Source organism: Naegleria fowleri (assembly GCF_008403515.1).
Source record: "Naegleria fowleri strain ATCC 30894 chromosome Unknown tig60, whole genome shotgun sequence".
Taxonomy (NCBI): Eukaryota; Heterolobosea; class Eutetramitea; order Acrasida; family Naegleriidae; genus Naegleria; species Naegleria fowleri.
The window spans coordinates 278,900-305,237 of record NW_025407992.1 but is presented as its reverse complement, the minus strand read 5'-3'; the positions used below and the strand labels follow the sequence as shown (position 1 = coordinate 305,237).

Genomic DNA, 26,338 nt, shown 5'->3' with positions numbered 1-26,338 from the left:
AAAAATTCAGGGATGGGTTTATTCGATGATAAACGTTGTTCGATGGTTTTATGTACATTATTTACAAGCCGAACGTAAGATACGTAGTGACTTCCTAGCAGGCACCCCGGAAGTAAAGGTGTTTAAACTGCTCACGATAACAGCAGTAACCCCTGGGATTCGAACGCTGGACCAGTTGGCTGCCACAGTTCCAGAAAAACCACTCGGCCATATGCGGGCAGCTTTTCGACTTTGAAAAAAATGAAGAAATTTGTTCATTCTTCCTCTGCTGTGTTTAGGAAGGCTGCTTGGCTGTCTCTTTCAACAAACAAGAGTCATCATCCTGCTGCTTCCAGTCATCATTTTCCATCATCCATAGTACAAGTGGATTCTCTCATTAAACTCGGATCTTTATGTAATGCGTACAGGCAAAAATCTATTCTTTCCGACATTAATCGAGCACAAAGTCAGCAACACAAATCGAAGTCTTCATCATCGGACCAACAAGAGGAGCAAAAGAAGAGTTTTTCAGCAGGACAATCATCGTCGGGATCAAAATTTAAAAAGTATGCCCTATGGACAGCAATAGGATTATTGAGCACGGCAGGATGGATCGAATTAAATTATAGAAGCAGTCCAGAATTTTCAACTGGGGACTATATCAGAAAATTAATCTATGGACATCCTTATAGAAATTATTTTAGTACAAAGAATGGAGTAATTTTGGAATTGTCGGTGGATAATAATGCGAGTGTTGCTGATGCCAATGAAGTGAGCCCAAGTACAAAGAAGCTCGTTTACATTTCAGAAGAAGGACATATTCACTTGATTATTCCTGATAATTTTGTTCAACCAGGATTGCTCGCCAATGAATCATCTGCATTCAGAGATTCTGGTAAATTTCGATTGACTGATATTACAGGAAATGATCTCGTTCTTGAATGGAACAGAATTAACACAGTTCTGAGAATGAATTTACAGTCCACCATGACGCCTACTGAAGAAGTTTTGAAAGCATGTGCCTACAAGTATGTGGAAGCGTTATTGGAGCGAACGGATGGAGTCACCATTCAAAGAACTGAGTATATTCACATTCCTAATCAAAAATATCCTGAAGCCTCTTCTTCAAGAAATCTTCCACCTCCTCTGGATCCAATACCAGAGGATCTTCCTTACAAACGTATTGCAACAAAGAGTGGAATGGATATGGTTTTGGTTGTCAGCTCTCATCCTGTGAGCAAAGACTCTGAAAAGAAGTTGTGGCGTGGAGATTTGTGGTATATTCATTACCCTTATGTCTATCACTTTAGTGTGAATCATCCAGATCAGAACATCGAATTGTCCAAGTTTTTGAGTAATCTGAAATTGGATCCAACCTCGCCACAAGCGAGAGAGATTGTGAAACAAGCTGCCTCTCAATTAACCAACAAACCTGAAGTTGTGGAACAAATTACAAACAAAACCTTCTCGCCTGAACGATTGACACAAGATCCTGATAAGATTGCCACCTTAGTGAGGAAGGATCTATTGCATTTGCAACATGATTCGTTCTGCAAGTTCATTTCTGTGTAGACAAAATTTTGTGGTGTTTTGCGTAATGAATTGAACTAAAAAGTTCCACTTAACATGATTAGAGAAGATAATAAAACAACGAAATAATGCTTTCAAAACAACTAAAAATTTCAATAAACAAACACATTCCGTCAATTACGTTTAAACGTGATGTTTTTTTACTTGGCATATTTCTTAGTAAATTCACGAGCTGTCTTGTCAAACTTGGTCTTGTCATTGACATAAACTTCAGCAGCATCGGCATCAAGAGGCGAGGCTGTGTTTGGATTTCTCATTAATTCTTGGATGGCCAATACGACTGCTTCTATGCTACAAGTTGGTTTCCATTCATCGTTTTTCAAAATACCGAGACAAATGCTTCCGTCATTGTTATCAAAGTTTGGATGGTAGGTTTTGGTCTTACAGATGAACTTTGGAGGATTGAATGGATAGCTATATAATTTTGTAGAATTAAATGACGAAATATTAAATAGTAATATTAAATAGTAATTCAAATCATTTGGAATGGCAAATAAGATTGTTGTATGGCAATAAAGAGAGTAGTATTTCAATTTTGATCATCAAAGAACCATGTCAATATATAACATTATTCGGATCCAGCAATCGAGAATGATGAATTGAAACAAATCATCAAAAATAGATATAGAGAGTGAATGATTGATTAAAAACAATGTTTGTCGTGATCATCACACAACTACCAACACCACACTTACTTCTCAGGTAGTTGAGCATCAAATTCAAATTTTCCTCCTTCATAAGGTGTATTTGTTGGACCAGCAATAACAATCTTCCAATGTCTCATATTATCATTGACCAAATCAAAGCTGCAGCCTTCCAATGGCTTTGTCTTTAATTTATTGAATTCCTTCAAAGGGCGATTAGCGGCTTGGGACATTTTTTTTTCTCTTTAAAAATAGATTTTTTTGTGTTCATTGTTTCAGACGAAACATTTTTTCAACTCTTTATTTGTTTTCAGAAACATTGAATTCCAAATGCAACACAAGAAGACTTCCAAATGACTCATGAACAAGAGTGCACTCCATGTAGGTCCTGAAATAACTTTTCATCAGTTATTAATGGATTTCAAATGATTCAAACTTTGTTCATGAAGATTCTTTTCATGTTCCATTCGTTTGTAAGCTGGTTTCACACAACATGCCAAAGCCACCGAGGTTAATAACATGGACATACAGAACCACATGGAATTTTGCATGGAGAGGACAACTTCTCTTCCACTTCTTGGATCAATTTGTGTTTGTTTGAGAGCTTCTGAAATAAATATAAATATAACACTCATCAAATTTCCAAATCCAAACATGAGAGAGGAGCTGAAGGATTCAGGAACTGGATACGTCAATTCACAGGCCATTTCGAGCATGATTGGCACGAGAGGAATTCCAAAGAATCCAATAAGGCAAATGGAAACCATTGCCAAAATGAAATGAGTGTCTGTACGTACTGCAATGTTATTCACCGAGAACCAAACATAACAGCTTGCTGCAGGAATTCCTGCAATGAGTAAAATTAATTTGTATCGTTTGGTAATGTCTGCAGCAACTCCAAATCTGTAATTTCAATCGAAATTTCATTAATATAAATAGGTCATTGGAATTTTGAATAATAATTAAAATTCGAAATAATTAATTGCAAATGGAAATATTTAAAATCATTTTGAGAGGATCAGAATATCATGTTTCATTCGAAATCATTTACCATATTCAATGAATAAGTATTCATTAAATATTTAAATATTATTCATAATAGTATAATAATATATAAATAAATTAATTAATTATTATAATGGAAATTTTCAAAAGACTTACAAGGCAGCTCCAAGTAAACCGGTAGCCACAAATGAAATTCCCATAAATGCAACTTCATTAACGCTGTACCCTTGTGGTGTTGCTATTGAATTCAATTCGGTCAGAAAACAGTTCACAGAACCAACACCAAATCCAAATGCCAACCAAATAAATATGAAAGGAATGGTTGTAAACATTTTCTTTGCTTCATGAAGAAATGATAATTCTTCTTCTGGACTTTCTTCATTGACCATATATGGCGGAGAGGGTGGCTTGTCTTGGAAGAATATGACCACAATGATTAAAAAAACACTCGCAAGAATGGCTTGAAGTGCCAATAACTCGATCATTCCAAGATCGTTATTGTAAGTTGCATCTCCTGATTACATGAATGGTCGGTCAACAATAAGAAATTAATTGTTGATAAAAAAACATTGAATAAATGAGAGCTGCGTGTCACAAACAAGGATTAAAATAATTGCTCGAACTTACCTGCTAAACCGGCTGCGGCACCAAATGCAACTCCTGTACCAACAATATTTAAGAATGACGTAATAGTGGTTGCAATAGTACGTTGTTTTGGAGGAAACCAAGTCTTTGATAGAAGAGTACCAGTGTTTACCTTATTTAGAATCATAAAGTGTGAATTTAAAATTTTGGAATCATTTTCATATAGCTCAATAAATTGAACGTTTTTCAAAATGTTGCAGTGCACTTACAACAAACGGAGAAGACATTGCTCCCACCACATATCCAGCAAATGCAATCCAAAAGAATAATTCCTCTCCTGATTTAAATCCTGCAAAACGAATCCAAGCGGAAATAAATCTTTTAGAAAAAAATACATAAAACGGATTGTCACACATGTTTGAAATTGTTAATCATTCACAATATAAATCAATAAATCGTCACACACACACGCACACACGACACTGTAGATCTACATACGCCAGAATGGATCCAACAAATAATGAAAATCTTAAACCTTTCTTCTTCATCGTGTAAGCTGCAAGTAAACCCACTGGAAAACTCAAAAATAAATAAACAGAAGCAGTTAATGAAACTTTCCAACCATCCGTTGGCTTCATTCGGTAATATCGCAAAACACTTGTTGTAATGGAAGTGAACATGGTTTGATAAAAAGCAGATAATAAAGCTAAACGTCCTCCGTGGGTGTTTGGTTATCCATTGATTCAATGATAATGAATGACAAGTTACAATTACGTCAGAATGATTCGGTTTGAAAATTAATCCAAATATATACATATTTGTTAAATTGTATTTACAAATAAAAATGTGATCGATGTTTGTGATCAAAGGTAAGACTTACATTGCATGGATTGAATGAGAAGAATAAACCATCGTCTTGTATACACCTTCGGAGTCTTGATGATCATCAAGAGTGGTTGTTTTGTCTCATCAGAAGCACCAACCTGATGCTCACTCAGAGTCGTTGTCATATAGTTGTTGTTGTTAGAAGTCCTCATGGAGGTCGGATCATGATCGGAAGTGAGAAAGGGACTTGTTTCGTTCATCTTTTCTCGTTGTTCTTGTTCTTGTTATTGATGATGATTTTTGATGATTTATTGATGATGGTGTGATCCATGCACACAGGTGAGTGTTCGTGAATCGGATCGATGAGAGAAAGATTTTTTACTGAGACAGTCGCGGATCCGCAAGGATGATGACCATTGTTTTAGGTTCACTGATGTTGTTGTAAGTTGGATAGAATGAGAAATATCTCAGAACAAGTCACGACTAAATTTGAATAGTTCCCACTAAAAATCACAAGCCAAAAATTATGTGTTCAGTGGTTGAAAGGACTCAACTCGAACAAGGGTTTGAATCCAAAAGTTTTTGAACAAGGAGTAAGGCTTCATTACCTCAGATGTCCAACTTAAAATTTGACAAGTTACACAAATCAAGGAAGATTTCACTCAACAGCTCAGACTCAAAAAATTTTCATCTAAACACACCTCAAGATAAGAACGCCAAACTTAAACCACCTTTACGACCATTCTCTCTCGGGATCATCTCTTATCAACACGTTCTTTAAAAAAAAGAAAAATCATCAGCCATCTAACACTTAGAATCATCATGCCCAACGCACATCTCTAATTTCATTTTGACCTTCTCTATAGTACAATAACAATAATAACAAAAGAATCATCATTCATCTTCAATATTTCATAAAAGACAATTCTATCATCATCTCATCAAACAGGACTTGTCCGATCTATAATGCCCTTCTCTTTCCGAAGAAGAAGAAAGGATGAAAGTAGCCACCACCACCACCACAACAACAACAATAATGAAGAGGACGATTCCAGTAACAATGTCCGTCATCAGCATGTCGTTATTCCTCTTCATGATGATGGTGAAACCAACCACCACAATCACCTCTCCAACTCCTCCACTTCCTCAAAATCGATCAGTAACGGAATAACTGGAACACAACTTTCTCACCCCACCACCACTCTTACTCTCCTTCCAACCTCATCCTCCTCGAGTTCTCCTCCCACTTCTTCTTCGCCTGCCGTTTCAGCATCGGGAATCTTTCAACATGTTCCTTTGAGTCGTCAAGGAAGCAACGGTAAGGCTTCATCTTTTCTTTCATGGCTAGGTTATCACATGATGAAGAAGAAAACAGGTGGCAACTCTCCTCCATCCTCCTCAACATCCTCCTCTTTGTCTTCTTCGGCTCAATCCATCATCAATGTTTCGAGCAATAGTATTCATTTTGAGAGTCATATGGACGATCATCGTCACCACACGAGCAATAACAATCATACGGGATCATCAGAACTACTAACGGCCGTTATGAATGGCGACCATGAAGATGTAAATATTCATTCAACTTCAAAACAGAAGCAACCCCAACAAGGTGATGGAGTTCACCGTTTACTTTTATCTGTTACAAACCCATCATCATCGGATTCACAAGGTCACTACACAATTGTGGATCAACATCAAAATCCTCAACAATATCATCAACTTCATAGTTTATTGAAAAAGAGGAATCATCATCTCAAACTTTCAGGCAATCATCTTGAAGAGAGTACGAACACGCTTGGTTTTTTCCAAGCTGAGGAGAAAAATTTGTCACCAAAGAACTTGTCATCATCAGAAGAGAATACTATCACTTCGCCACGAGTTGTGATCTCGACACCAACAGGTACTGATAAAGTATTGTCTACAGACGAGTTTTATCGCGGATTTGTGGATGATATCATCTCGGATTCAGACCATTCTGACGTTATGTGTTTTTCTCCACCTGCAGCGGATGACATGATTCTACACGAGGCACACATGTTATCGAATGCACATAATGAAATACTTCCTACATCTTTGACAACAACGACAACAGAAGAACAACTAGAGCTAGACCCTGACATGCTTGAATTTGAAGAATGGTTCAAAAAATTTGAAATTGGGGCGGACAATGAGGGAAATGGTACTGTAGACTTGAATGCAACTGTCAAAAAAAAAGTCGAGAGCTAAGAGTTTTTCCAAGTTTGTCACTGCCATGAGTGAACCATTTGTACATACCGGATCTAGTGCAAAAACCAAAGTGAAGACACTTTCTCCAAAGTCGTTCAATAATAATGATCAAGAATTTAAAACATCTGACGACACATCAGCAACCGGAGGAGCTCTTATCATCAACGACAATGAAAATGAGCAAAATGACAAGGGAAGATTTAGCAGGAGCTTTAAAAATCTTGTTCTTTTGGCACGAAAACACCCTTCTAGTCCACCTCATACCGCCTCGTCAGACAAGCAAGCTCAAGCCATTATTCAGAATAGTGTTTTTCTTACTTGTCTTCCACAAGAAATTAAGCACTACGTGTTTCAATTTTTAGAATTTAAATTTATACTTTCCTTACGATTAGTTTGCAAGGAATTCAAAGATATTGCCGACGATAATACTTTTTGGGAAACTCTTTGTACGGAACTATCTCTGGATTTCTCAATGGTTTCTTATAAGCATTTGAAACAGCTCTATATTGAAAATCAAGGTATGTTTGAAAGTACCATATGGAGTGGATATAACGTTATTTCAGTTTTTGTAACTGTGGTTGGCACTGAGGAAGTTGGAAAGAGTTTATTAATCAAAAGATGTAGTAATAACCCTGCATTGTTGTTGGAAAGTTTTGTTGTAGGACCAAGAAGGCTCTATGACTCTTTCCACATGCACGACGAGGAACCATACTACATTTATTTCAGAGAAATTAACAAGGAAAACAAATCCTTGTTAAAGAGTCACTCTATTAAGGAGGACATGTTTTTTGTGTGTTTTTCAATTTTCGACAAGAAATCCTTCTGCAAAACTAAGAAGGTAAGTGATTTGTGCCGTACTTTGTCGCCATTCATTGCTATTTCCACAACCATGCAAACATGACATGGAATCGATATTCCAATAACCTTCCATAATATATAGCTCATTAGGGAAATTCGAGCAAAAAGTAAAACAAAACCTATCATTCTTGTTGGAATGAAAATCGATTTACGTGATGAAGAGGGTTCCGAACAAGTCAAACTCATCAAAACAGAACAAGGCGAAGAGTACAAGAATCGTTTCAAGCTCTTCTCCTATCGTGAAATTAGTAACAAAACACGAGTGGGTATTTCTGACCTATTGGTTGATGCCATCAATGCCAAACGAATTCAAATGGAAAAGTTCTACAATTATGAAAAGGCATTAGGTACCGAGGCTGAACTCGAAGACATTTCCGAAGACATTTTCAATGACAGTGATGACGATGAAGATTATGAAATGATTGTTGGAGATCATCAAGCTGTGCTGATTGACAACACCAATCATTACCACGACGTTATTTATGATGAAACGAATACCAATGATGATAAGGAAAACGATTGCACCAACTTAAGCCCGAACATCAGTTAACGAATTGGGTCAATTGAAAGTCTTTAAAAAATTCTCTGCAGTGCTCTTCTTACCTTAAATCTAAAGGATACACTCATAAGGCTTTGTCATCGAAGGCTTCTTCATAGAAGAAACAAAAGAGAAGACCGAATCGTTTCTCATTATAATACACATAGACCATAACATCTTGAAAGGATGGGAAATACAATAGCCTATTCGAGCGAGGGGTTTTCAAACCATGATAACCTTTGTAATTCAGCATTATCATCATCATCGGATCATGAAATCAATGATTTCCAGACTCCTCGTATTATGCAATCAACAAGTTGTTGTTGGAAGGCCTCTGAACCCTCAAGTAAGCAAAGGGAGCATAACGTGTCCGAGCTCAAACACTACTTGGACTTTCATGGAAGGACCATCCCATACGAGATTCTACAAATCATTGCATCCTACCTCAGTATGAGGCATGTTCAGCGATACATTGCTCCTATTTCCAAAGCAACATACTATGATTTCTTTCTGAACCCACTCTCCCTGCATTGGAGAATGTTGAACTTTTCCGATGATTGGACTCTTACAGATCGCCAACTCTTGTACTATTTACATTCTGGGCTCCTTGCAAACACTGAGGCTCTCATTTTGAGAAGAACATGTATTACGTCGGCGTCTTTGAGACCATTAGCCAAAGCCTTGAGTAGCAATTATTTGCCTCGAATGCGTATGGTGGATATTCGTGGATGTTTTATGGCTTCTTATACATTACGATTGGAAATGAAGTTGAGTCGACCTGAGATTGTTGCACTCGACTCCACACACAAATCTCAAGTCCTATGTTCCACTGATTCCATGGTAGGCGACTTGAATTTTATTTTGAACACTGCTGGATTAAGGTCGTTGGATGCAGGTCATCAAATTCATCGAGGTTTTGATTGTAGAAGTTGTATTTGTTCATTCTGTTGTGAATACAACTCCAAAATGAAGTTTCTTTTGACAGCAGCAGGTCCATACTGCGTCGATTGTGCAGCCTTTACATTCAATTTCAGCTTTTTGGATTCCTATGGCCTTCCTGATGACCATGTTGATCCAAGAAATTGTCAAGTCCTATGCAGTACGAGTGCAGATTTTGTATTTTCACCCCACCACTTGAAATACATATTGTGCAAAGTTAGAAGATACAGAAATGTTCTAGATACCAAGAATACCAGTCAACTTGAGTTAGTTTTCAAAAAGAGTTTGGAGATCACCATGGCAGGTATTCATGTCACACAACTAGAATGCGCCGTGGATGGCCATGGAATGGCTTTGATCTTCTGCAATGAAGCAAGGGAAGGAATTGTTGCGGTAGAGAGTTGTTTTGGTATAGTTCTCATGTCTTTTGATAGGTATATCGAAATCAAGCGTTGTATTAAGGCATGTCGGCTTATTGCAGCGAATTTGAGTTTGGATTTTGCAGATCTCGTTCTTTCAAACTACACTCTACTTGCCTAAAACAAAAAACACACATTTGTTTTATTTGAAGTTAAATCAAGCTAGAATAAAGGAGAAACTTGTTATTTACAGAGGCACACTGTCAATCCCAATATGCACAAAACACCATAATGATCCGACACAGGAATGCATTCTTCTTCAGACGTACTTGGTGAAGTTTTCCACTGCAACACTTCATACTTGACTTGGCAGCTTCCTTTAGAAACAAATACATGATCCAAACACCAGTCTCCAAACAGCCTTGTGGGAAAGGTCACAGGATGTGTCGTTTCTTCCTCCCCAAATGCATTGCTTAATGAAACGTCACTCGTAATTTGTCTCATCTCCTGTGCCAACAGTCGATAGGTGCTTCCTTCTGTTGATCTTAAACTATTGATATTGTAATCTCCACAAATAACAACTCGATTGTTGCCATTTTCATGAAATGAAATATTTCTCTCTGTGGCCGCTGTTTCCAATTTCATCGTTACAAACTGCTTGAGCTCTTTAATTTGTTCTCTCCTTGCTGAATCCGTGTGAGCATCCATATGTACACAAAAAACCATCACATATTCGCGATCCTCATTTAAATCACCTCCATTCTTCTCAATCAAAGCATATAATATTCCTTTTGCAACAATATATTCTGTCCAGCTGGCATATTTGAAAATATAATTTTCATGATCAACAATTTTATGCTTTGATAAAATCATCAAACCCGAGTCTTGCATCAGGAATTTTGCTTCATCTGATAAAGCCACATGGGTGAATCCAAGTTTTCGTGCTCCTTCTATCAACTGCTCTCTCAATTCTGTATTTCCTTGCAACAACCAACTACTCCCGAATGTGAACATTTCTTGTAAAGCAATAACATCCACATCTTCAGCCGATGGTTGAGTTGCGAGATTATGCAACAACCCTTGTATCCTCTCTGCTTTGTGTGGTGGTGTTTTCAACGTGAGTGCAGTGAGCCACATATTGTACGTCATGATCTTCATTTTTTGTCACACTCTAGTTGTAAGTTGTTGAACACACTGTTCTTTTTGTTCCTTATTAAAAAGAGTTTTCAAATAAACAATCTCGTGCAAATCCAAATTTGATCATTTTTGAAAAAAATGATTTCAAAGACAAGCTCATCATCCTCGCTCGTGGATGTTGCCATTGATAAGGCTGCCAAGGCTATTCTCTCGGCATCTCATCTTTATTTTACTGCTGGAGCAGGAATGGGAGTAGATGGTGGCTTGCCAGATTTCAGGTAAGTCTATGATGACATTTCCGAGTTGATCGAAGCAATAGAGATTATTTGTGATAGAGGAAAGAATGGATTTTGGAAAGCATATCCTCCCATGCAAAAATTAGGTCTGGAATTTCATCAAATGAGTAACCCGAAATGGTTTGACAAGGTATGATTTTCTGATGAGATCTATATATATTAAATTACAACAACGAATTACTATTTTATTATTAATTACTAATTAATTTAATATTCAATGTTAATTTTTAATACCTCGATTTTTTAAATGAATGATTAATACCAATAATAATAATAATTATAAAGGATCCTACGTTAGCTCATGGATTTTTTGGTCATCGTTATGATCTGTATACTACGAAAAAACCACACGAAGGATATTACATTTTAAAAGAATTTTCACAATTACCTCACATTCAAGATTACTTTGTGTTCACATCCAATGTAGATGGTCACTTTCCACAAGTATTTCCTGCCAACAAGATTGTCGAATGTCATGGATCAATTTTACACTTGCAATGCACAAAACCATGCAATGAAAATATTTATACAGTTGAGCAACACAATCAAAAATGTCCTCCTGAACAACGATATCCACTTTTTGTAGATCCTGAAACATTTAAGGTAGATGCTAAATGTATGCCACGATGTCCAGAATGTGGAGCTCTTGCAAGACCCAATATTTTAATGTTCGGCGATTCGTATTGGATTTCTTCTCGCTGTGACGACCAAGAGGAACGACTGTCACAATTTGTGAGAGCCATGTACAAATCAGATTCAGCTTCTCATCTTGTTACGATTGAGATTGGAGCTGGAAAAGGAGTACCAACTGTTCGTATGGAATCTGAAACAAAGGTGGCACGTTTTCATGAATCCTCTAAGAAGGCAAAAGGAACCTTGATTCGAATTAATCCAACAGATTCTGATTTCCCATCGGACTTCCCAGAAGAGTGTGGAGTTTCCATTGAATTAGGAGGATCAGTGGCACTTCAAAAGATCAAAGCAAGAATGGCAGAACTTCGAAATTTCTCTTCTCACTAAAGTGAACAATCTCTTCCCTTGTAAAGTAGAGAGTTAATCTTCTTGAGGTTATCGATGGGCAAAGATGTCATGCGCCTCTCAGGAGGTGATCCTTAATCATGGCTTCCAACCTCTTGTTGCCCTTTAAAAAAATGTCCCTTATTGAGCCTTCTGCAACGGCTTCACTCTCCATTGAGGACATTTGTTTGAATTTGGACAAATTGAAGAAGGACTATGAACTCACCACGAAAGCATGCACCAAAGCAACAAAAGACAAGGCTCGTCTGGTTTCCTTGCTAGAACAACATCAGATTGATATCCAACAGGCGAAGCAGTTTATAGAACAACAAATACAGCATAGAGCCCATCTTGAACAACGAATTAATGAGTTGGAATGGAAATTCAAGATGAAGGAACATGAAAGGAATCATGTAAGATGCACATGTAAAGATGAAGAAAAACTAACTGAAGAAACATGTTCTAGATGCGATGTTTCCCTTGATCAAATGGCTCTCAAACTTCAAGAGTACAATACCAAATTACAAAGGGCCAATCAGATGAAACAAACCCTAAAGGAAGAGGCAATATCCCTTAGAAACACCTTTTCCGAGTTGACTGAAAGGAAAAAGAGTATGGAACAAAGACTGAACGAATGTACAGAACACACCACTCAAATGCAAGACACGTTGTATGATCTTGATGAACAATTGAGTGCCATCATGAAGGCCAATACAGAGAAGATGAAAGACTTACATCGAGAGAGCATGGACAAATCACTACTCGCAGAACAGCAGCGCTGTAACGAACAAACGAAGGCCATCAACCTTGAGTTGAGAGATTTAAGGCAGAGAAAGCACAACCTTTCGCAACAGCTAGAATCAAAACGGAAGCTCAGAGATGCTTTGCAAGACGAATTGCAACATTTGAGCCAAGAGATTGCCCAGAATCGCAAACCATCGGAAAAGAGTCTTGCCAGTGATGATTTGAACGTCCTCACATCTAGTAATAATACGGTCACTAATCCTTTCTCAGCACACTTTGCTTCCTCTTCAAACAAATTGGAGCCAAGAAGACAATTTACTTTCAAAAAACAAGTTAAGAATGGTGCGAACTCTGCTGGCGTCAATACTTCATTGGCACCAACCATTTCACCTGTAACACCTGATGTGAGGTTGTTGAAGAGAAAGACATCCTTTCATGATCAAGCACCTCAAAACACTTTTGAGAGTGAGGGAACTCCCAAAAAGAATGAGTTCAAGACTGCAAAGGAGATTCTTCAAAGCAAATCTTCTTACTTGTCTTCTGGAAGGACACCTCAAGTGGCCAGTCCATCCACCTACACCTTCAAAAAGATGAAGAAGGATTAAACACAGTTGTTATTTCCTCTTTGCATGGTTATTGTTGTGGTTTGGTGGATTGGTTCAATCTTCAAGTTGTAGTCTAATTGATTTATTGTTGAGGGTTTATGTTTAGAAATTTAGCAATCCAACATTCTGATGTTACACTAATAGAAGCCTAATGAATAAACTCATTCATGCTATTTTTTAAAAGTGAAATTTTCAAACATAAAAAAAATGACGCGAGGAGAGAATAGGCGTGGAAAGGTGGGTCGTGCATGCCATTGGTGCAGAAAGGCTCACCTTCGGTGCGACATGAAACGACCGTGTGAGCGATGTACAAAGAAGGGACTTGAGTGTATTGAAGCAACCGATCAACCACTTCCAAAGCCAGCCAAAAACACGGCCGGCACAGCATCATCAGGGAGAAAACGAAAACAAAATCCAACCGATGCATCGGAGAAGGCATCCAATCATCATACGCAATCATCATCATCATCATCAACTAGGAAGAAACGAAATACACAACCTCTAAAAGCTAAACCAATAGTACCACAAGTCGCTAACCTGTTACCAGATATTCCGAAAGAAGGACAGGCATGCCTGCAGGATAAATATTACTACAACCTCGATAGATATCAACAATTATTGGAGGAAAAAATGTCGAAAATCGCAAAATTTTGCTATCTTGATGATAATTATGAAAAAGTTGAAATTGAATGCAAGAAATAACAATAATCCTTTCTTTATTTCAAAATTTCACATTGTAAACATACATAACATCCAACAATATATTAATTTTCATAGTATATATTATTGTGACACTAACAAATTTCCTTTGATCGTGTCAATCAAAGTAGTCGCTAGTAATGTGTTCCTTAATGAAGGAGAGTACAAATTTGATTTCCATTTAGAGGCTAATTAACTTAAAAATTTATTTATTTACAGCAGCATTGAAGTGTTAGCGACTACTTTGATTGAAACGATCAAAAAAGTCCTCCGTTACTTGGTTAGCATATACCTGATTGATTGCCTTTTCTTTCATTCGCTTCTCCTCTGCTTGTCTTTTGTGACATTCCAATAACTCTGCTGCTTGTTGCTTCTTTGCTCGTTCCTGTTCTCGTTGAGCAAGTACTGCCATTTTAGCCTCTAAGATTCGTTTTTTATCCCAATAGTGTTGAGTTAGACTTTCTACATCCCGTTTTTCTCGAATTTCCTGTAACTGAGCTTGTCTTGTTTTTTCAATTTGCTCATATTGATCCTCTCGCAAATGCTTAAAGTGATCAGGTCTAAATCTGGAAGGGTCACTGGCATGCAAGGTTGTATGGAAGCTCTCATTCAAAACATGGTTATTTAGTTGGTTTTGTATCTCCTCCAGCTTGTCAAGCTCTTCCTTTTCTCGTATAAGCCTCTCACGCTCCTCTTTTTCGTTCCATTGCTCAATGTTGAATTCCTTCCTTAGCTTTTCCTTTTCTTGCTTGATTTGTTGCTCTTTTTGTCTCAACTCGTATGCCAACAACTGTACTTCCATTTCTTTTTGCTCAAAGAGCTTCTTTTCCAATTCTTCCTTTTCCTTGATCAATTCTTTTTCGGCAACTTGCTCCGAAACCCAAGTTCTTAATTGTTGCTGCTGAGCTTTTACTCTTTCTTTAATACCAAGATCTTCTCCATGCATGATTTGACCACCAGAAATGCTTAATGTTGGATCATTGTCACCAATTCGGGCTGGTTTACTCTTCTTCAAATAGTCGGGATCATTCAAATCAAACTCTCTTCTTGTTTCAACTTTCTGTTCCGCTTGTCTGTATTCATTGATGTCCTTTAGGTATTGCTTTTTTGCGTCCTTATGCTGTTTCTCAATAATATTGGCTACTTTGACATTGGTGAGAGCAACCTTATCGAAGAACAAGTCTCTCTCTTGTTCTCTCTTCTTTACTTGCTCCTTCTCCTCAATTTGAGATTGTATTCCCGAAACATCGATTCCCATCGTTCTTGCCTTTGGATCAAATATTCTCTTTTTCCGCTCCTCCTCAGCCATTCGTCGTCTCTCAATGGCCAATCTCTCCTTCTGCTCTGTATCAGTGAATGGAAACATTTTTTTTAAATTTGATTTTTGAATTATGGAGTCTCCCTCTAACTGTAAACCAACGAATTTTGGCGGCATTTTACCATTACAAACCCTTATTTGAATTTACAATAATGAATGACATTTCATGACAAAAAATGTCACCACTTCCTCAAAGCACCATGAATCAGCCTAGTCCTTCAATATCAAATCAAGCGGTTCACTTCTCCTCTCATCATCATCATGATGATTCCCTCCTTTCAGATCAAACTGAATGGAAAAAGAAACAAAGACATCGCCAATTATTGTCTCACTCTGAAAAGAGTCATAGTTGCAGTCATTTGTCAGATTCTTATTTTAAAACTTTAAGTTGTTCTTTATTGCAAGATTCTGGTGAGATTGACAAGAGCGAAATTCGAAAAGTCATTGTCAGAACCCTTCCTCCACTCTCCAACAAATCTCAAATTCATTCCTATCCATCAGTTTCTGTCTCTGATCATGCTTTTTCTACACCATCTTATCAGAGACAAGAAAGAATATTAATTCCTCTCATCTATTCTGTTCTTGAAAAACAAGGAATTTCCAGAAATGACAAACACATGACAGGATTACGAAAAGAATATTATCATGCTGGACAGGAGATTCCCAAAGCTCTTCTCGAATTTATTCATGGTTTTGAATGGAATACATGTTCCTTATTTGAAAATGCTTCTCGAAATATTCAAGCAGGTCCATTTCGATTTGAAAAACTTTCTGTTCTTCAAGATATTTCTGAATATTTAACAGCATTGCAACGCATTGATATGAAAACTCACATCTTCCTTTCTGTGACTGGAAGAGATTTAATTGGAGTTGATCCCACTCTCATTTCACCTGATCATGAATCCAACTTTAAGGTGTTTGTGTTTCGAAAGAATGCATCTCATCCTGAACAATTATTTCTTTCAGAACTCATTGAACATTGTCGTGTCATTCATTAAATCACCACTACACATGTTATACCTACATTAATATTTCACTAGTTTCTTTCCTGGATCATTTCTCTGTGTGTTCACGCGGGTTGAAAGAACACACCTTTTAGACAATTTTCAAAAGAAGAGAAATTCAAGAAAATTCAAAATTCAAAAAATGGCTCAACAACAAACATTCAATGCCTCAACGCCCCTCTTGATCCATGCAACAACAACAACAACAACCACCCATAGAGGTAGTAGCAGCATTAACAACAACGCGGCATCATCCTCACCAACCACCACGAACACTACTAGGAATATGAATGAACAACAATTACTCTCCACAAGATCATCGGGTGTGGTACCTCCTCTTCCTATCGTTGGGTCTAGCCATCACCACCATCATCATGAAGAGTCCAACAACAAGAAATATCCATCAGAATCTGGTACAATAGATACCTATGATCATCATGATAGTTTTAGTGATTTATCGGAAGAAGATCCAGCTCAGAGTTCAGCTCTGAAAAAACAACCCATCAGTAGAGCCCAGAATTTATTTCATGTGGTGAAGAGCTCAATTGGATGGCTCGCGTTCAGTATTGTGTTTAATGTTTTGAATACGATTGTATACTCAGCTTTATATCCGAAAATTCTACATAATGTTTCAGTGAATGGAGGTTCTGACTACTCCACAGCGTTTTCAATTACGAATACTGTAACAACGTTAGCCAGTGCTCTTTCATTACCTATTCTCGGATCTTTGGTGGATAACATGAAAATTATTAGGGCCTCCATGTTGGTGACCATGTATTTGGGGATTATTGCTACGATAGGGTTGTTTTTTACGGACAAGTTACCAAATGCAACAAGTGAGGACATGACCACACATTTAGCAATTTGTGAGGTTGTGTATATTCTTGCCATGTTCTTTTTGAGATTTTCTGTCATGAATAATAATGCATTGTTGCCAAGTTTTGACAAGAAGAATATGATGATTTTAAGTTTGTCAGGCAATTTTATTGGATTTGGAGTGAACTTGTTGGGATTATTGATTTTAGCATTCACACCAAAAAGTGTATTTTCTGGAGATATTTGGGAAATTACACGAGAAAACTGGTGGGTCCTTGTATTCACTTGTTTCACAATTTTAGTTTCGTTTTTTGTGTTTTTGAGTCCAAATGGTGTGGACCGAGTGACGCTAAATCCAGAGACAGAACTCAATTCTTCCTCTATCATTGTGAAAAAGAAATTAGAGGTTCCTCAAATTTTCAATCGATTACCCAAACCTCTCAGAGGATTAGGAAAAATTGTTGCCGTTTGTAAGAACTCGTTTATGGCTCTTTCTGAGACATTTGTGAATTGGAGAACAAACACACAGTACTACCATTGCTGGATTTTCCTTCTTTCGTATTTATTCTTTTCCACAGCTGGAACTGTTGTGACTATTTATTTAGGACCACTGTTTATTGATATTTATCACTTTTCATTGGAACAAGAAGTGTTATTGAATCTTTATTTTAAAGTTGCCATGGTAGGAGGCGTTATTGGAGGTGTTATTTTTGAGCGATTATTCAAATTTAATGACATTTATGTGTTGGCAGCACAAAACTCGTTATTTGGTGCATTTACACTTTCCAGTAAGTTTATACAAACATGTATAGGTGTTGTTGTTTTGATCATTGATGACTCGGATTTTCAAACATATCCACATGTGCCTAAATAATTCTTAACTCAATAGTTTTTGTTACCATCTCCCTAAAAGTCAATCGATATGCAGTTCTTGCGCAATTCCTTCTCGTAGGATTTTTATATGCTTGGAATGCAAGTGTGGCACGTGGTCTCATGAGCAAATTGATTCCAGTCAATAAGAAGTGTGAATTTATGGGATTTTTCTCAACCTTCACGTACTTGGGAATTTCCATCACGAGTGGAATCTATGCCTTGCTGAGCAAGTTACAACTTCCTTCTCACACCTTGCTGTTGATTTTATTCATTTGGCTCATACCAGCCTTCTTGTTTTTGGCTATTTTGAAGCAATCCCTCGATAAACATGCAGACAAGAAATAAATGATTGCAATCACATCAAAATGTATCAAATTTAATTGGATTATAAAAATAAATAATAATAATTATAATAATTAAATTTTAACCTTTGTTAAGGTCATAGTTTACATGGAAAATTTGGTGGTGACAATAAAGCGTTCTCCATTTTCTTCATATTCATCTCGATTCACACACAAGTCATCAAAAGTGCTTAATGACATGAAAATATCAGCTCCCATTATCACAGAATCGTTTCTAGAACGTTTCATGATATTCACTTGCTGATCTGAGGTCTCTCCCTTGTTGTTGGTATAAGTTTTTCGCAACGTGTCACTATGATTCATTGCATTCTCCAATTCAAATGCAAATCGATCCACAAAACCATTCAACATGCAACTGCCACCAGTCAACACAATATTCTTTATCATGGTATCTTTTGCTTCCTTTTCCACTCGTGACAATTTTTCTAAAGATTTAACCACACACTCTTGAATTGAATTATTTTGTGACCACTTGTCAAGATATGTTTCATCTGAGTTGGCGTTAAATAAAAATTCGGTACAATCAGAAAGAATATTTGCTGCTTCATCTGGAATTCTGAGAATATTTTTGTCAGGAAGTTCATATGTTAAAGTCTGTGATGAAAGGGTCGCACGAGATTTTGGATTTTTCACATAACACATCTTTTCCTTAATATCTTTCAGAATTTCATTTTCAGTACTTGACATAAATTTCAAAGAGCTGTCATTAGTGCATTGATTTCTCACCAACATGTTTCTTAAAATAGAATCAATCGTATGTCCTGCAATTGGCATTGCTTCCAATGCTTGTCTCACAGCAATTCCTTCATACACTGGTAATGAAACTGAAAATAACTCTCCACAATCCACACTCAATCCACTGCATTGACCGACACTAAAAATTGGTAAAACATTTTCTAAACACATATACACTCGATCATAGGTCCATTCATCAAAAGCAGTGGTCAACAATCTTTCCTTAAAATGAGTGTCACCAAATAAATAGAATGGAAGTGCACAAAAGAGTGTTTTTTGACATGTCAAGGATGATGACTGATCGATGGTCATGAGAGACTTTTTCACAATTGTCTTTTCCAATAATTCTGTACAATAGGGCATTAACGAATCAGCGTGACACGAATAGGGTCGGCTTCCCTGATCCACATACGGATATTCCAGTCTCTCCACTGTCACATATTGATCAAAATACTTCTTCAATGGATAATGTAAGATAAATTCAGCTCGATGATTCACACATTCATTTCCATAAGCAACCATCACATTACGACTGTTTGTGTTATTTCCAGTGACACCACCGTGAGTCGTACCACCCAAAGAGGAACGATTCATGAGACTGGATCGACGTCGATTGCCAGAAGTTGAAGAAGAACTCTCTCTCGAATTCAATACTCCATTCATGTTGTTAAATTTCTGTTCTCCAATCACTGTGGCTTGTTTCATGTGTTTGACAGTCAGTTCTTTGTTCACTCGTCTCGGAGAAGAATTTAATTTTGTGGAATTCTCTTTGTTTTCGAATGATAATGATGATGAACAAGTATGAATGGAAATTCGTGTGGAATGAGCTCCGAGAGACCAAAAAGCTCTCAGAGAAGGAGGAAACGACGAATCGACTTGATTCAACTCTCTACAATAACCTCCTCTTGAATACTTGTGCTTTTCAATCAATAGTTGAATACATTCTTGTTCGGAAGGTAATTCGGAATCTTGATGGACTTGAATCGAGAAGGAAGAAGAGGATGATGGTTCATCAGAAGAGAATGTTTGATTTCTTCTTGCTTCTTCTTCTTCCTTCTTGATCGGATCCGAACGTGAAGGAGACTTTTCTTTGCTTGAAGTTGTTGTTGAAGAAGAAATGGATTGAGAAAGATGAGAGAGTTTACGAAAGATCAAGATCAATGCAATCGAGGTGAGAATGGTGCTCACAGAGAGGGCTATGAGCAAGGTGGGAGTGATGCCATAGCGATGCAAGCCTAAATCTCGTATGGCAAATTCCAAATGATCCATTTTTTTACGTGAGTGATCATTATTGAGGGACAGATGACAAGAGACAGCTTCAGTAAGCTTCAGAAAGATCTTTTGTGATCACGTGTTGGTTGTTGTCGCTTTTGTTCAGAAAGAATTAAGTGCCTGATTGAAAACATACTTTTAAAAATCAATTGTCAAAGGAACCTTGATGGTTCTACGTGATTGAAAAGTTCCTTAAAACGGAATCACATGTTGAAGTCGACGTGATCAGTAGCAGCCATTGGTAAACTTCTCCTCAAAGATGTATCATCTCGGAATGCTAGTACACCAATCTTCATCATTTACAGTGATTACTTCTTCAATAATGGTATTGGACATCTTGTCACTTAGATCTCAGAACACATTTGCTCATTTATGGTTGTGGTAAATGTGTGTAAAAAAATTTGACAGGTTACGGCTGTTGGTTTATTATTGCACTTTCACCAGTTCTCTGAAGGTAGAATAGATGGTTTGTTTACCTAAATTCTTCAACACAAACCACACCAATGCAATATGGGAGAAAGCATAAACAACCATGAGAAGTACGTTGAGAAGGAAGAGACCTCTGGTCAGGTAAATAATGGCACACACTGCCAAAAAGTCAATTGTTGGCAAAATAATTGCTGCCAACTTGAAGGCAAAGAAGAAAGGAATGATTTTCTTGTTGAGGGTGGCTACGTCAGAAACGCTTAGTAATTGACTCTGTTCAAAATTAGTTTGTATGCATTGTTTGGTTTGCTCTCTCATAAATTGTTGATAGAAAGACAAAAATATCACACTGAAAATGGTGACAGTGGATAAGAGACAGAACCATTGCGCATGTGGATCATAGGAGGCATCGGCAACCATATTGAAATAAATTAAGAAGGAGAATAGTGCTGTCATAGCCACAGTAGCAATTGGCCAAATGGTCAGCAATACCGTCTTTTTAGCCCTCTCATAAAATGAAATTGGTCTCTTTGCTCCTTTCTTATTTTTCAAACTTGACCAAATTCGAACTAGTTTAAAGTGAATTGTTCCAATCAAGCCAGAATTTTCTGGGAGAAGCATAGACAGGAGCAGCGGGAATAGAGACTTGCTGAGAGTTAATGAGAAAATTAAAAAGAATATCTCAGCAAGGAGAAGGCCAACAAGAGGAAGAGGAACAATAGAGAATTGTGGAATTTGGACCACATACTTGTACCAAAAGTAACTACCATCAAGAACAGGGAATGAAAGGAAAACCCAAGGCTTAATGGGTAAATTAAAGTGAACAACTCTGATCTTTCGCTTCAAACGAACTAGCCAGGCGTATTTGAAAAAGTAATAAATTGGTACTTCGGTGTTCCAAGTGTAAGGAATTCTCCAAACTCCTTTGGCGTCATCTGGCGTATATTTTGCAATGACGGCCTTCTTTTCTTCTTCTGTTTTGGCCTCGTCAAGTTCTTTTTCTAATTCCCAGCCCTTAGCTTTGTAAGGAAAGTCAAAATATAAATTCAAAAATCCTTGTTCTCCTCCATCATAGCTCTTGTATGCTGGTGATCCCATCTTTGAAATCATATCTTCGTAGACTTTTGTACTTGGTTCTGTAACAATCATTCCTCCATTGAAAAATTCCCTACATTCCATTAAAATTTCATATGAAATGCATGAATATTATCAAATTGATGTTGATGATCATTCTAAAACACTTACGTATTGCCCATATCACTTCCAGAACAAACGGGACCCACACAGTTGAAGAGAATATCAACGTTCTTGAATACGATACAATCAGCATCAATGTAAACAATTCTCTTATAACCATATTGATCAAGTTTCCAAAGGTGAAGTTTGTTATAGGTGTCAATAAATCTAGGTTCAGGAATCTTCATATTAGGATTATCAATATATGAAGCAATAAAGATATGCACTCGACTCATTAATGGATCTTTTCTATATGCTTCAATGTTTTTGACGATATCATTCATGCGTTTACCAGTAACAATGAGTACCAAATCGTATTGTCCTCCTAAATCCAAAACACTCTTGTACATGGCCAGGGCTCCCATCAGATAACTCACGGAACTGACCAATGTGGCATATGCATATTGGGCATTGTTAGGGTTGACTTTGGACTTTACATTGTAATCCATTTCGAGGGATTGTTGTTTATATGCTGGTGGAGAATATGCTGCCTCTGTTCTCAATGATAATAGGCTCACGATAATTAAAATCACAATCAACATGAGCATGGATGTGCCAATAATAAACGAACTCTTATTCCGAGAGTTTGTTCCAGACAATGATGATGATGACAATGAGCTGGCCATCATTAACGGCGATGATGATGGGGTGCCGGCCGACATTGAAAGTTGGTATCGGACTTGTTTTCTCATTCTTTCCAACAACATAATGATACAATTCTCACTACTATATAATTGTTTGTAGAGTGTTATGGACACAATTCGGTAGTGGTGGTGGTGATGATGATGAATGCAAAATAAATAAAATCTTGGCCTTTTTCAAACGACGAGGAGGACAGAGCGACTCAAAATACCAACACAGTAATATCTTGTTGATATTTTTTGGTGCTTGCTGAGGGGTAGCCGTTGAGGCGTTTTGTTTAACGATGTCATACGAATGACCCATGAACCAAATTTCGTTCTTGTGGGTGATGATGCACAACATGGAGACTCAACATCATCATCTTTTGGGTAAATGTTGAAAGGCTATGAATTTCATTTGAGTGGTGATGAAATTGATAGACTAAACGCACTCAAAAGGCCGGAACAGCTGAAGAATGCTCAAGGAGTTGTCCAACAAAAATCATTCTCACCACTCTCTGAGTAAGCCTGCCTCATCATCATCACTGAGTATGAATCCTTTGAAATATAAGAATTAATCGGGTCCGAAGTTTGAAGTGTTTTACGTTTCGAGAAATTTCTCTCCAATCACAAGTCAGAAGAAAAATGTCGAATGAAGGTGATCGGGTAGATTCAGCTCATCAACAGTCTGAAATTATCGATCAACCTACATCGGATCATATTATTGTACATAATGGTGGAAAGGTATCAACAGGATATGTGTTATTGGATGGAGATGATGATGATGATCATTTGGTTAGAAAAAGTTTGTATTGATGAATAATGGTATCAAATATATATATGATGATGATGAATTATTTAATGTTGAACAACAAAAACAACATCAATGGATGATTTATGTGTTCAAACACAATTGCCTAATATCCTATTGTACCATCACGCAATTAATTCCATGATAATAATTTTCATACCCGAAATAATGAACTAAAAAACATAATGTCACTACTCATCATGGTTGTACAATTGTAATTTTACCAAACGCCAACATCGCATACCATTGCATATGACACAAACCACAGCGACCGATCATTTCGATGAGCATGAACGACGAATGAACGATGAAAGTACTCTCAAAACTTCTTCTGCTCAGCAAGACAACCCCAATGAAGAAACAGCCAATGACGATGATGAAGAAGAATTTGATGAAAATGACACAACAGAAGTTGGTAGATTCAAAGAGAGAGGAGAATTTACTTTTCGTTCAATTGCTGTTGGTGCATTGATTGGAATTTTGGTTGGTGCTATGAATGTCAATTTTGGCTTGAGAACTGGTTGGACACAAGGAGGTAAGTTATTGTGGTGGATGTGTGTTGATTTTTGACAATTATGTGATGATGAACAACCACCACATCCATATTGTCGATGTATGCATTAATACATGCATGAATATTTTGTTGCATCGAATATATTTGATAATAATGAAATGCTCACGTCACATTATTTGACAACTTACTCTAACAATGTTTAGGAAGCATTTTTGCGTCAATTTTGAGCATTGGAGTTTTCAAATTATTTAGGCCAAGTCGCCCTTTCACAAAATATGAAACAATTATTACGACAACAGCAGCCTCGAGCGCTGGTACTATGGCCTCAACAGCTGGATTAGTGAGCTCTATTCCAGCTCTTAAATTACTCGGATTTCAATACAACGTGGGTGAATTGTATTTGTGGGCATTGAGTGTGGCCTTCTTTGGAGTGTAAGTACTTTTTTAGAATCCTCTCATTTGATTTGAATCAATGTTGTTATTCCTATACATTTGTGTTTTCATGAACAACGTGTGTCCACATATGCGTGTGTGTGCATGTGTACATATGACCAAATAATATTATTTGAACAACACTTGATCACAAACCATTATAATAGATATTTTGCAGTTCCTCTCCGAAAACATTTGATTGTCATTGAAAAGCTCAGATTTCCTACTGGTACAGCCACTGCAGCTACCATCAAATCCATGTTTGCACAAGGTTATGAAACTGTGAAAAAAGCAAGAATGCTCGTTTTTTGGGGTGTTTTCTCTGCTTTCTATTCCTTTATCATATTTCTCGTGCCTCCCATTGCACAACCTCCAATGCCTAAAATTCTCCATGATTATGGATTTACCTTATATATGGATCCCTTAATGATTGGAGGTGGAATGTTAAGTGGTCCTCGTAGCACAGCCAGTTTATTATTGGGAGCAATTGTTGGATGGGGAATTTTGGCTCCAATTGTGGATGCAAATGGATGGACCAAAGGACCAGTTTCTTCCTTTAGTGGTGCACGTGGATGGACTCTCTGGGTTGGTGTTGCCATCATGACGGCTGATTCCTTTGTTCAATTATTGTTTTTAACGAAAATTATTTGGCAAGCATTGGTTGGATTGGTTCGAAGAGTGGCTATTCGTGGCTCTGGAAGAACAGTTCAGAGACACTTTGGAGAGCGTGTCATTATGGATCATGAACAGTATGAATTAGATTCTCACATGATTCCATGGTGGTATTGCTTTATCGGATTAATTTTTTCATCGACTTTATTGATGATTATTGGTCATTTCGTTTTTGATTTGAAATGGTATTTTGTCTTGTTGGCCATTCCATTGAGTGCTATTTTGTCGATTGTTGCAACGAGAGCTACAGGTGAAACCGATATCAACCCAGTTGGTAAGTATTTTAACAGCACATGCGTGTGTGGGTGTTGAGAAAGAGTTTTATATTTACTTTGGGTTCACATGATGTGAATCAATAACGATGAATGTGATGTGCTGCTATTTTGTTCACTCGATCCCTGAATAATGATAATTCTACGAATACCAACAATATTATACTAATACTAATTCTTTTAACAACAATACTAATAATACAACTCACCTACTACGAATACTACAACTCAGGTGGTATGGGTAAGGTGGGTCAATTTGTGTTTGCAGGTGTTGCACCAAAGCAAGTTGCGACCAACATTCTCAGCGCTGGTATCATTTCTGCTGGTGCCAGTCAAGCAGGTGATATGATGCATGACTTGAAAGCTGGTTACATGATTGGAGTTGCTCCACGAAAACAATTCTTTGCACAAATTATAGGTATCGTGGTGGGTATCATCACATGCATTCCAATTTACAAACTCTATGATACTGCGTATACGATTGGATCATCTTCATTCCCTGCACCAGCTGCGCATGCTTGGAAAGCAGTTGCTGAAGTATTGAGTAAGGGAACAAGCGGATTACCAACGAATAGTGTTTATGGTATCATCGCTGGTGTTGTGTTTGGTATGGTAGTCACTGTCATTTACAAGATTGTACAAATTGTGAAACCAAATTGGGTTCAATATTTCCCAAGCGCTCTTGCATTTGGTATTGGCATGATTGTTCCACCAAAACAGTCTATTACCATGTTTATTGGTGCAATGTTATTTACAATATGGAAACGACGATGGCCAGAAACGAATAATAAGTATTTCTTTGCCGTCAGTAGCGGTTTAATTGCAGGTGAAGGAATCATGGGAATCTTCATTGCTTTGCTTAAATTGGCAGGACTGAAGGCGTTGGTGGATTTGACCTATACTTAAAATATACTCATAGTATGTATTAT

General features: G+C 37.3%; 16 protein-coding genes across 16 annotated transcripts; 10 read left to right on the top strand and 6 right to left on the bottom strand.

Annotated features, from left to right (window-relative positions):
* Positions 1-240: 240 nt before the first annotated feature.
* On the top strand, positions 241-1,551 carry FDP41_008238 (uncharacterized protein; the record flags this gene model as incomplete). Its single annotated transcript, XM_044712070.1, has 1 exon — positions 241-1,551. The coding sequence occupies one exon, from the start codon at positions 241-243 to the stop codon at positions 1,549-1,551; it is 1,311 nt and encodes a 436-aa protein (XP_044558247.1).
* Positions 1,552-1,709: 158 nt separating this feature from the next.
* Positions 1,710-2,446, bottom strand: FDP41_008237 (uncharacterized protein; the record flags this gene model as incomplete). The annotated part of the gene is made up of 2 exons (XM_044712069.1): positions 1,710-1,983; positions 2,265-2,446. 2 exons carry the CDS (start codon positions 2,444-2,446, stop codon positions 1,710-1,712), a joined length of 456 nt encoding a protein of 151 aa, XP_044558246.1.
* Positions 2,447-2,617: 171 nt separating this feature from the next.
* FDP41_008236 (uncharacterized protein) lies at positions 2,618-4,888 on the bottom strand (the record flags this gene model as incomplete). Its single annotated transcript, XM_044712068.1, has 6 exons — positions 2,618-3,116; positions 3,375-3,732; positions 3,846-3,975; positions 4,073-4,181; positions 4,302-4,509; positions 4,684-4,888. The coding sequence occupies 6 exons, from the start codon at positions 4,886-4,888 to the stop codon at positions 2,618-2,620; spliced, it is 1,509 nt and encodes a 502-aa protein (XP_044558245.1).
* A 706-nt stretch (positions 4,889-5,594) lies between these two features.
* On the top strand, positions 5,595-6,854 carry FDP41_008235 (uncharacterized protein; the record flags this gene model as incomplete). Its single annotated transcript, XM_044712067.1, has 1 exon — positions 5,595-6,854. One exon carries the CDS (start codon positions 5,595-5,597, stop codon positions 6,852-6,854), a length of 1,260 nt encoding a protein of 419 aa, XP_044558244.1.
* A 25-nt stretch (positions 6,855-6,879) lies between these two features.
* FDP41_008234 (uncharacterized protein) lies at positions 6,880-8,262 on the top strand (the record flags this gene model as incomplete). Its single annotated transcript, XM_044712066.1, has 3 exons — positions 6,880-7,372; positions 7,418-7,692; positions 7,795-8,262. The coding sequence occupies 3 exons, from the start codon at positions 6,880-6,882 to the stop codon at positions 8,260-8,262; spliced, it is 1,236 nt and encodes a 411-aa protein (XP_044558243.1).
* Positions 8,263-8,436: 174 nt separating this feature from the next.
* FDP41_008233 (uncharacterized protein) lies at positions 8,437-9,729 on the top strand (the record flags this gene model as incomplete). Its single annotated transcript, XM_044712065.1, has 1 exon — positions 8,437-9,729. The coding sequence occupies one exon, from the start codon at positions 8,437-8,439 to the stop codon at positions 9,727-9,729; it is 1,293 nt and encodes a 430-aa protein (XP_044558242.1).
* Positions 9,730-9,791: 62 nt separating this feature from the next.
* On the bottom strand, positions 9,792-10,706 carry FDP41_008232 (uncharacterized protein; the record flags this gene model as incomplete). Its single annotated transcript, XM_044712064.1, has 1 exon — positions 9,792-10,706. One exon carries the CDS (start codon positions 10,704-10,706, stop codon positions 9,792-9,794), a length of 915 nt encoding a protein of 304 aa, XP_044558241.1.
* A 117-nt stretch (positions 10,707-10,823) lies between these two features.
* Positions 10,824-12,001, top strand: FDP41_008231 (uncharacterized protein; the record flags this gene model as incomplete). Its single annotated transcript, XM_044712063.1, has 3 exons — positions 10,824-10,963; positions 11,021-11,111; positions 11,267-12,001. 3 exons carry the CDS (start codon positions 10,824-10,826, stop codon positions 11,999-12,001), a joined length of 966 nt encoding a protein of 321 aa, XP_044558240.1.
* Positions 12,002-12,132: 131 nt separating this feature from the next.
* Positions 12,133-13,347, top strand: FDP41_008230 (uncharacterized protein; the record flags this gene model as incomplete). Its single annotated transcript, XM_044712062.1, has 1 exon — positions 12,133-13,347. One exon carries the CDS (start codon positions 12,133-12,135, stop codon positions 13,345-13,347), a length of 1,215 nt encoding a protein of 404 aa, XP_044558239.1.
* Positions 13,348-13,554: 207 nt separating this feature from the next.
* FDP41_008229 (uncharacterized protein) lies at positions 13,555-14,049 on the top strand (the record flags this gene model as incomplete). The annotated part of the gene is made up of 1 exon (XM_044712060.1): positions 13,555-14,049. The coding sequence occupies one exon, from the start codon at positions 13,555-13,557 to the stop codon at positions 14,047-14,049; it is 495 nt and encodes a 164-aa protein (XP_044558238.1).
* A 229-nt stretch (positions 14,050-14,278) lies between these two features.
* Positions 14,279-15,412, bottom strand: FDP41_008228 (uncharacterized protein; the record flags this gene model as incomplete). The annotated part of the gene is made up of 1 exon (XM_044712059.1): positions 14,279-15,412. One exon carries the CDS (start codon positions 15,410-15,412, stop codon positions 14,279-14,281), a length of 1,134 nt encoding a protein of 377 aa, XP_044558237.1.
* A 128-nt stretch (positions 15,413-15,540) lies between these two features.
* FDP41_008227 (uncharacterized protein) lies at positions 15,541-16,362 on the top strand (the record flags this gene model as incomplete). The annotated part of the gene is made up of 1 exon (XM_044712058.1): positions 15,541-16,362. The coding sequence occupies one exon, from the start codon at positions 15,541-15,543 to the stop codon at positions 16,360-16,362; it is 822 nt and encodes a 273-aa protein (XP_044558236.1).
* Positions 16,363-16,510: 148 nt separating this feature from the next.
* FDP41_008226 (uncharacterized protein) lies at positions 16,511-18,402 on the top strand (the record flags this gene model as incomplete). The annotated part of the gene is made up of 2 exons (XM_044712057.1): positions 16,511-17,972; positions 18,074-18,402. 2 exons carry the CDS (start codon positions 16,511-16,513, stop codon positions 18,400-18,402), a joined length of 1,791 nt encoding a protein of 596 aa, XP_044558235.1.
* A 101-nt stretch (positions 18,403-18,503) lies between these two features.
* On the bottom strand, positions 18,504-20,423 carry FDP41_008225 (uncharacterized protein; the record flags this gene model as incomplete). Its single annotated transcript, XM_044712056.1, has 1 exon — positions 18,504-20,423. One exon carries the CDS (start codon positions 20,421-20,423, stop codon positions 18,504-18,506), a length of 1,920 nt encoding a protein of 639 aa, XP_044558234.1.
* A 429-nt stretch (positions 20,424-20,852) lies between these two features.
* FDP41_008224 (uncharacterized protein) lies at positions 20,853-22,750 on the bottom strand (the record flags this gene model as incomplete). The annotated part of the gene is made up of 2 exons (XM_044712055.1): positions 20,853-22,020; positions 22,098-22,750. The coding sequence occupies 2 exons, from the start codon at positions 22,748-22,750 to the stop codon at positions 20,853-20,855; spliced, it is 1,821 nt and encodes a 606-aa protein (XP_044558233.1).
* A 603-nt stretch (positions 22,751-23,353) lies between these two features.
* On the top strand, positions 23,354-26,315 carry FDP41_008223 (uncharacterized protein; the record flags this gene model as incomplete). Its single annotated transcript, XM_044712054.1, has 5 exons — positions 23,354-23,513; positions 23,788-24,054; positions 24,237-24,465; positions 24,633-25,411; positions 25,642-26,315. The coding sequence occupies 5 exons, from the start codon at positions 23,354-23,356 to the stop codon at positions 26,313-26,315; spliced, it is 2,109 nt and encodes a 702-aa protein (XP_044558232.1).
* Between the last annotated feature and the right edge of the window lie 23 nt (positions 26,316-26,338).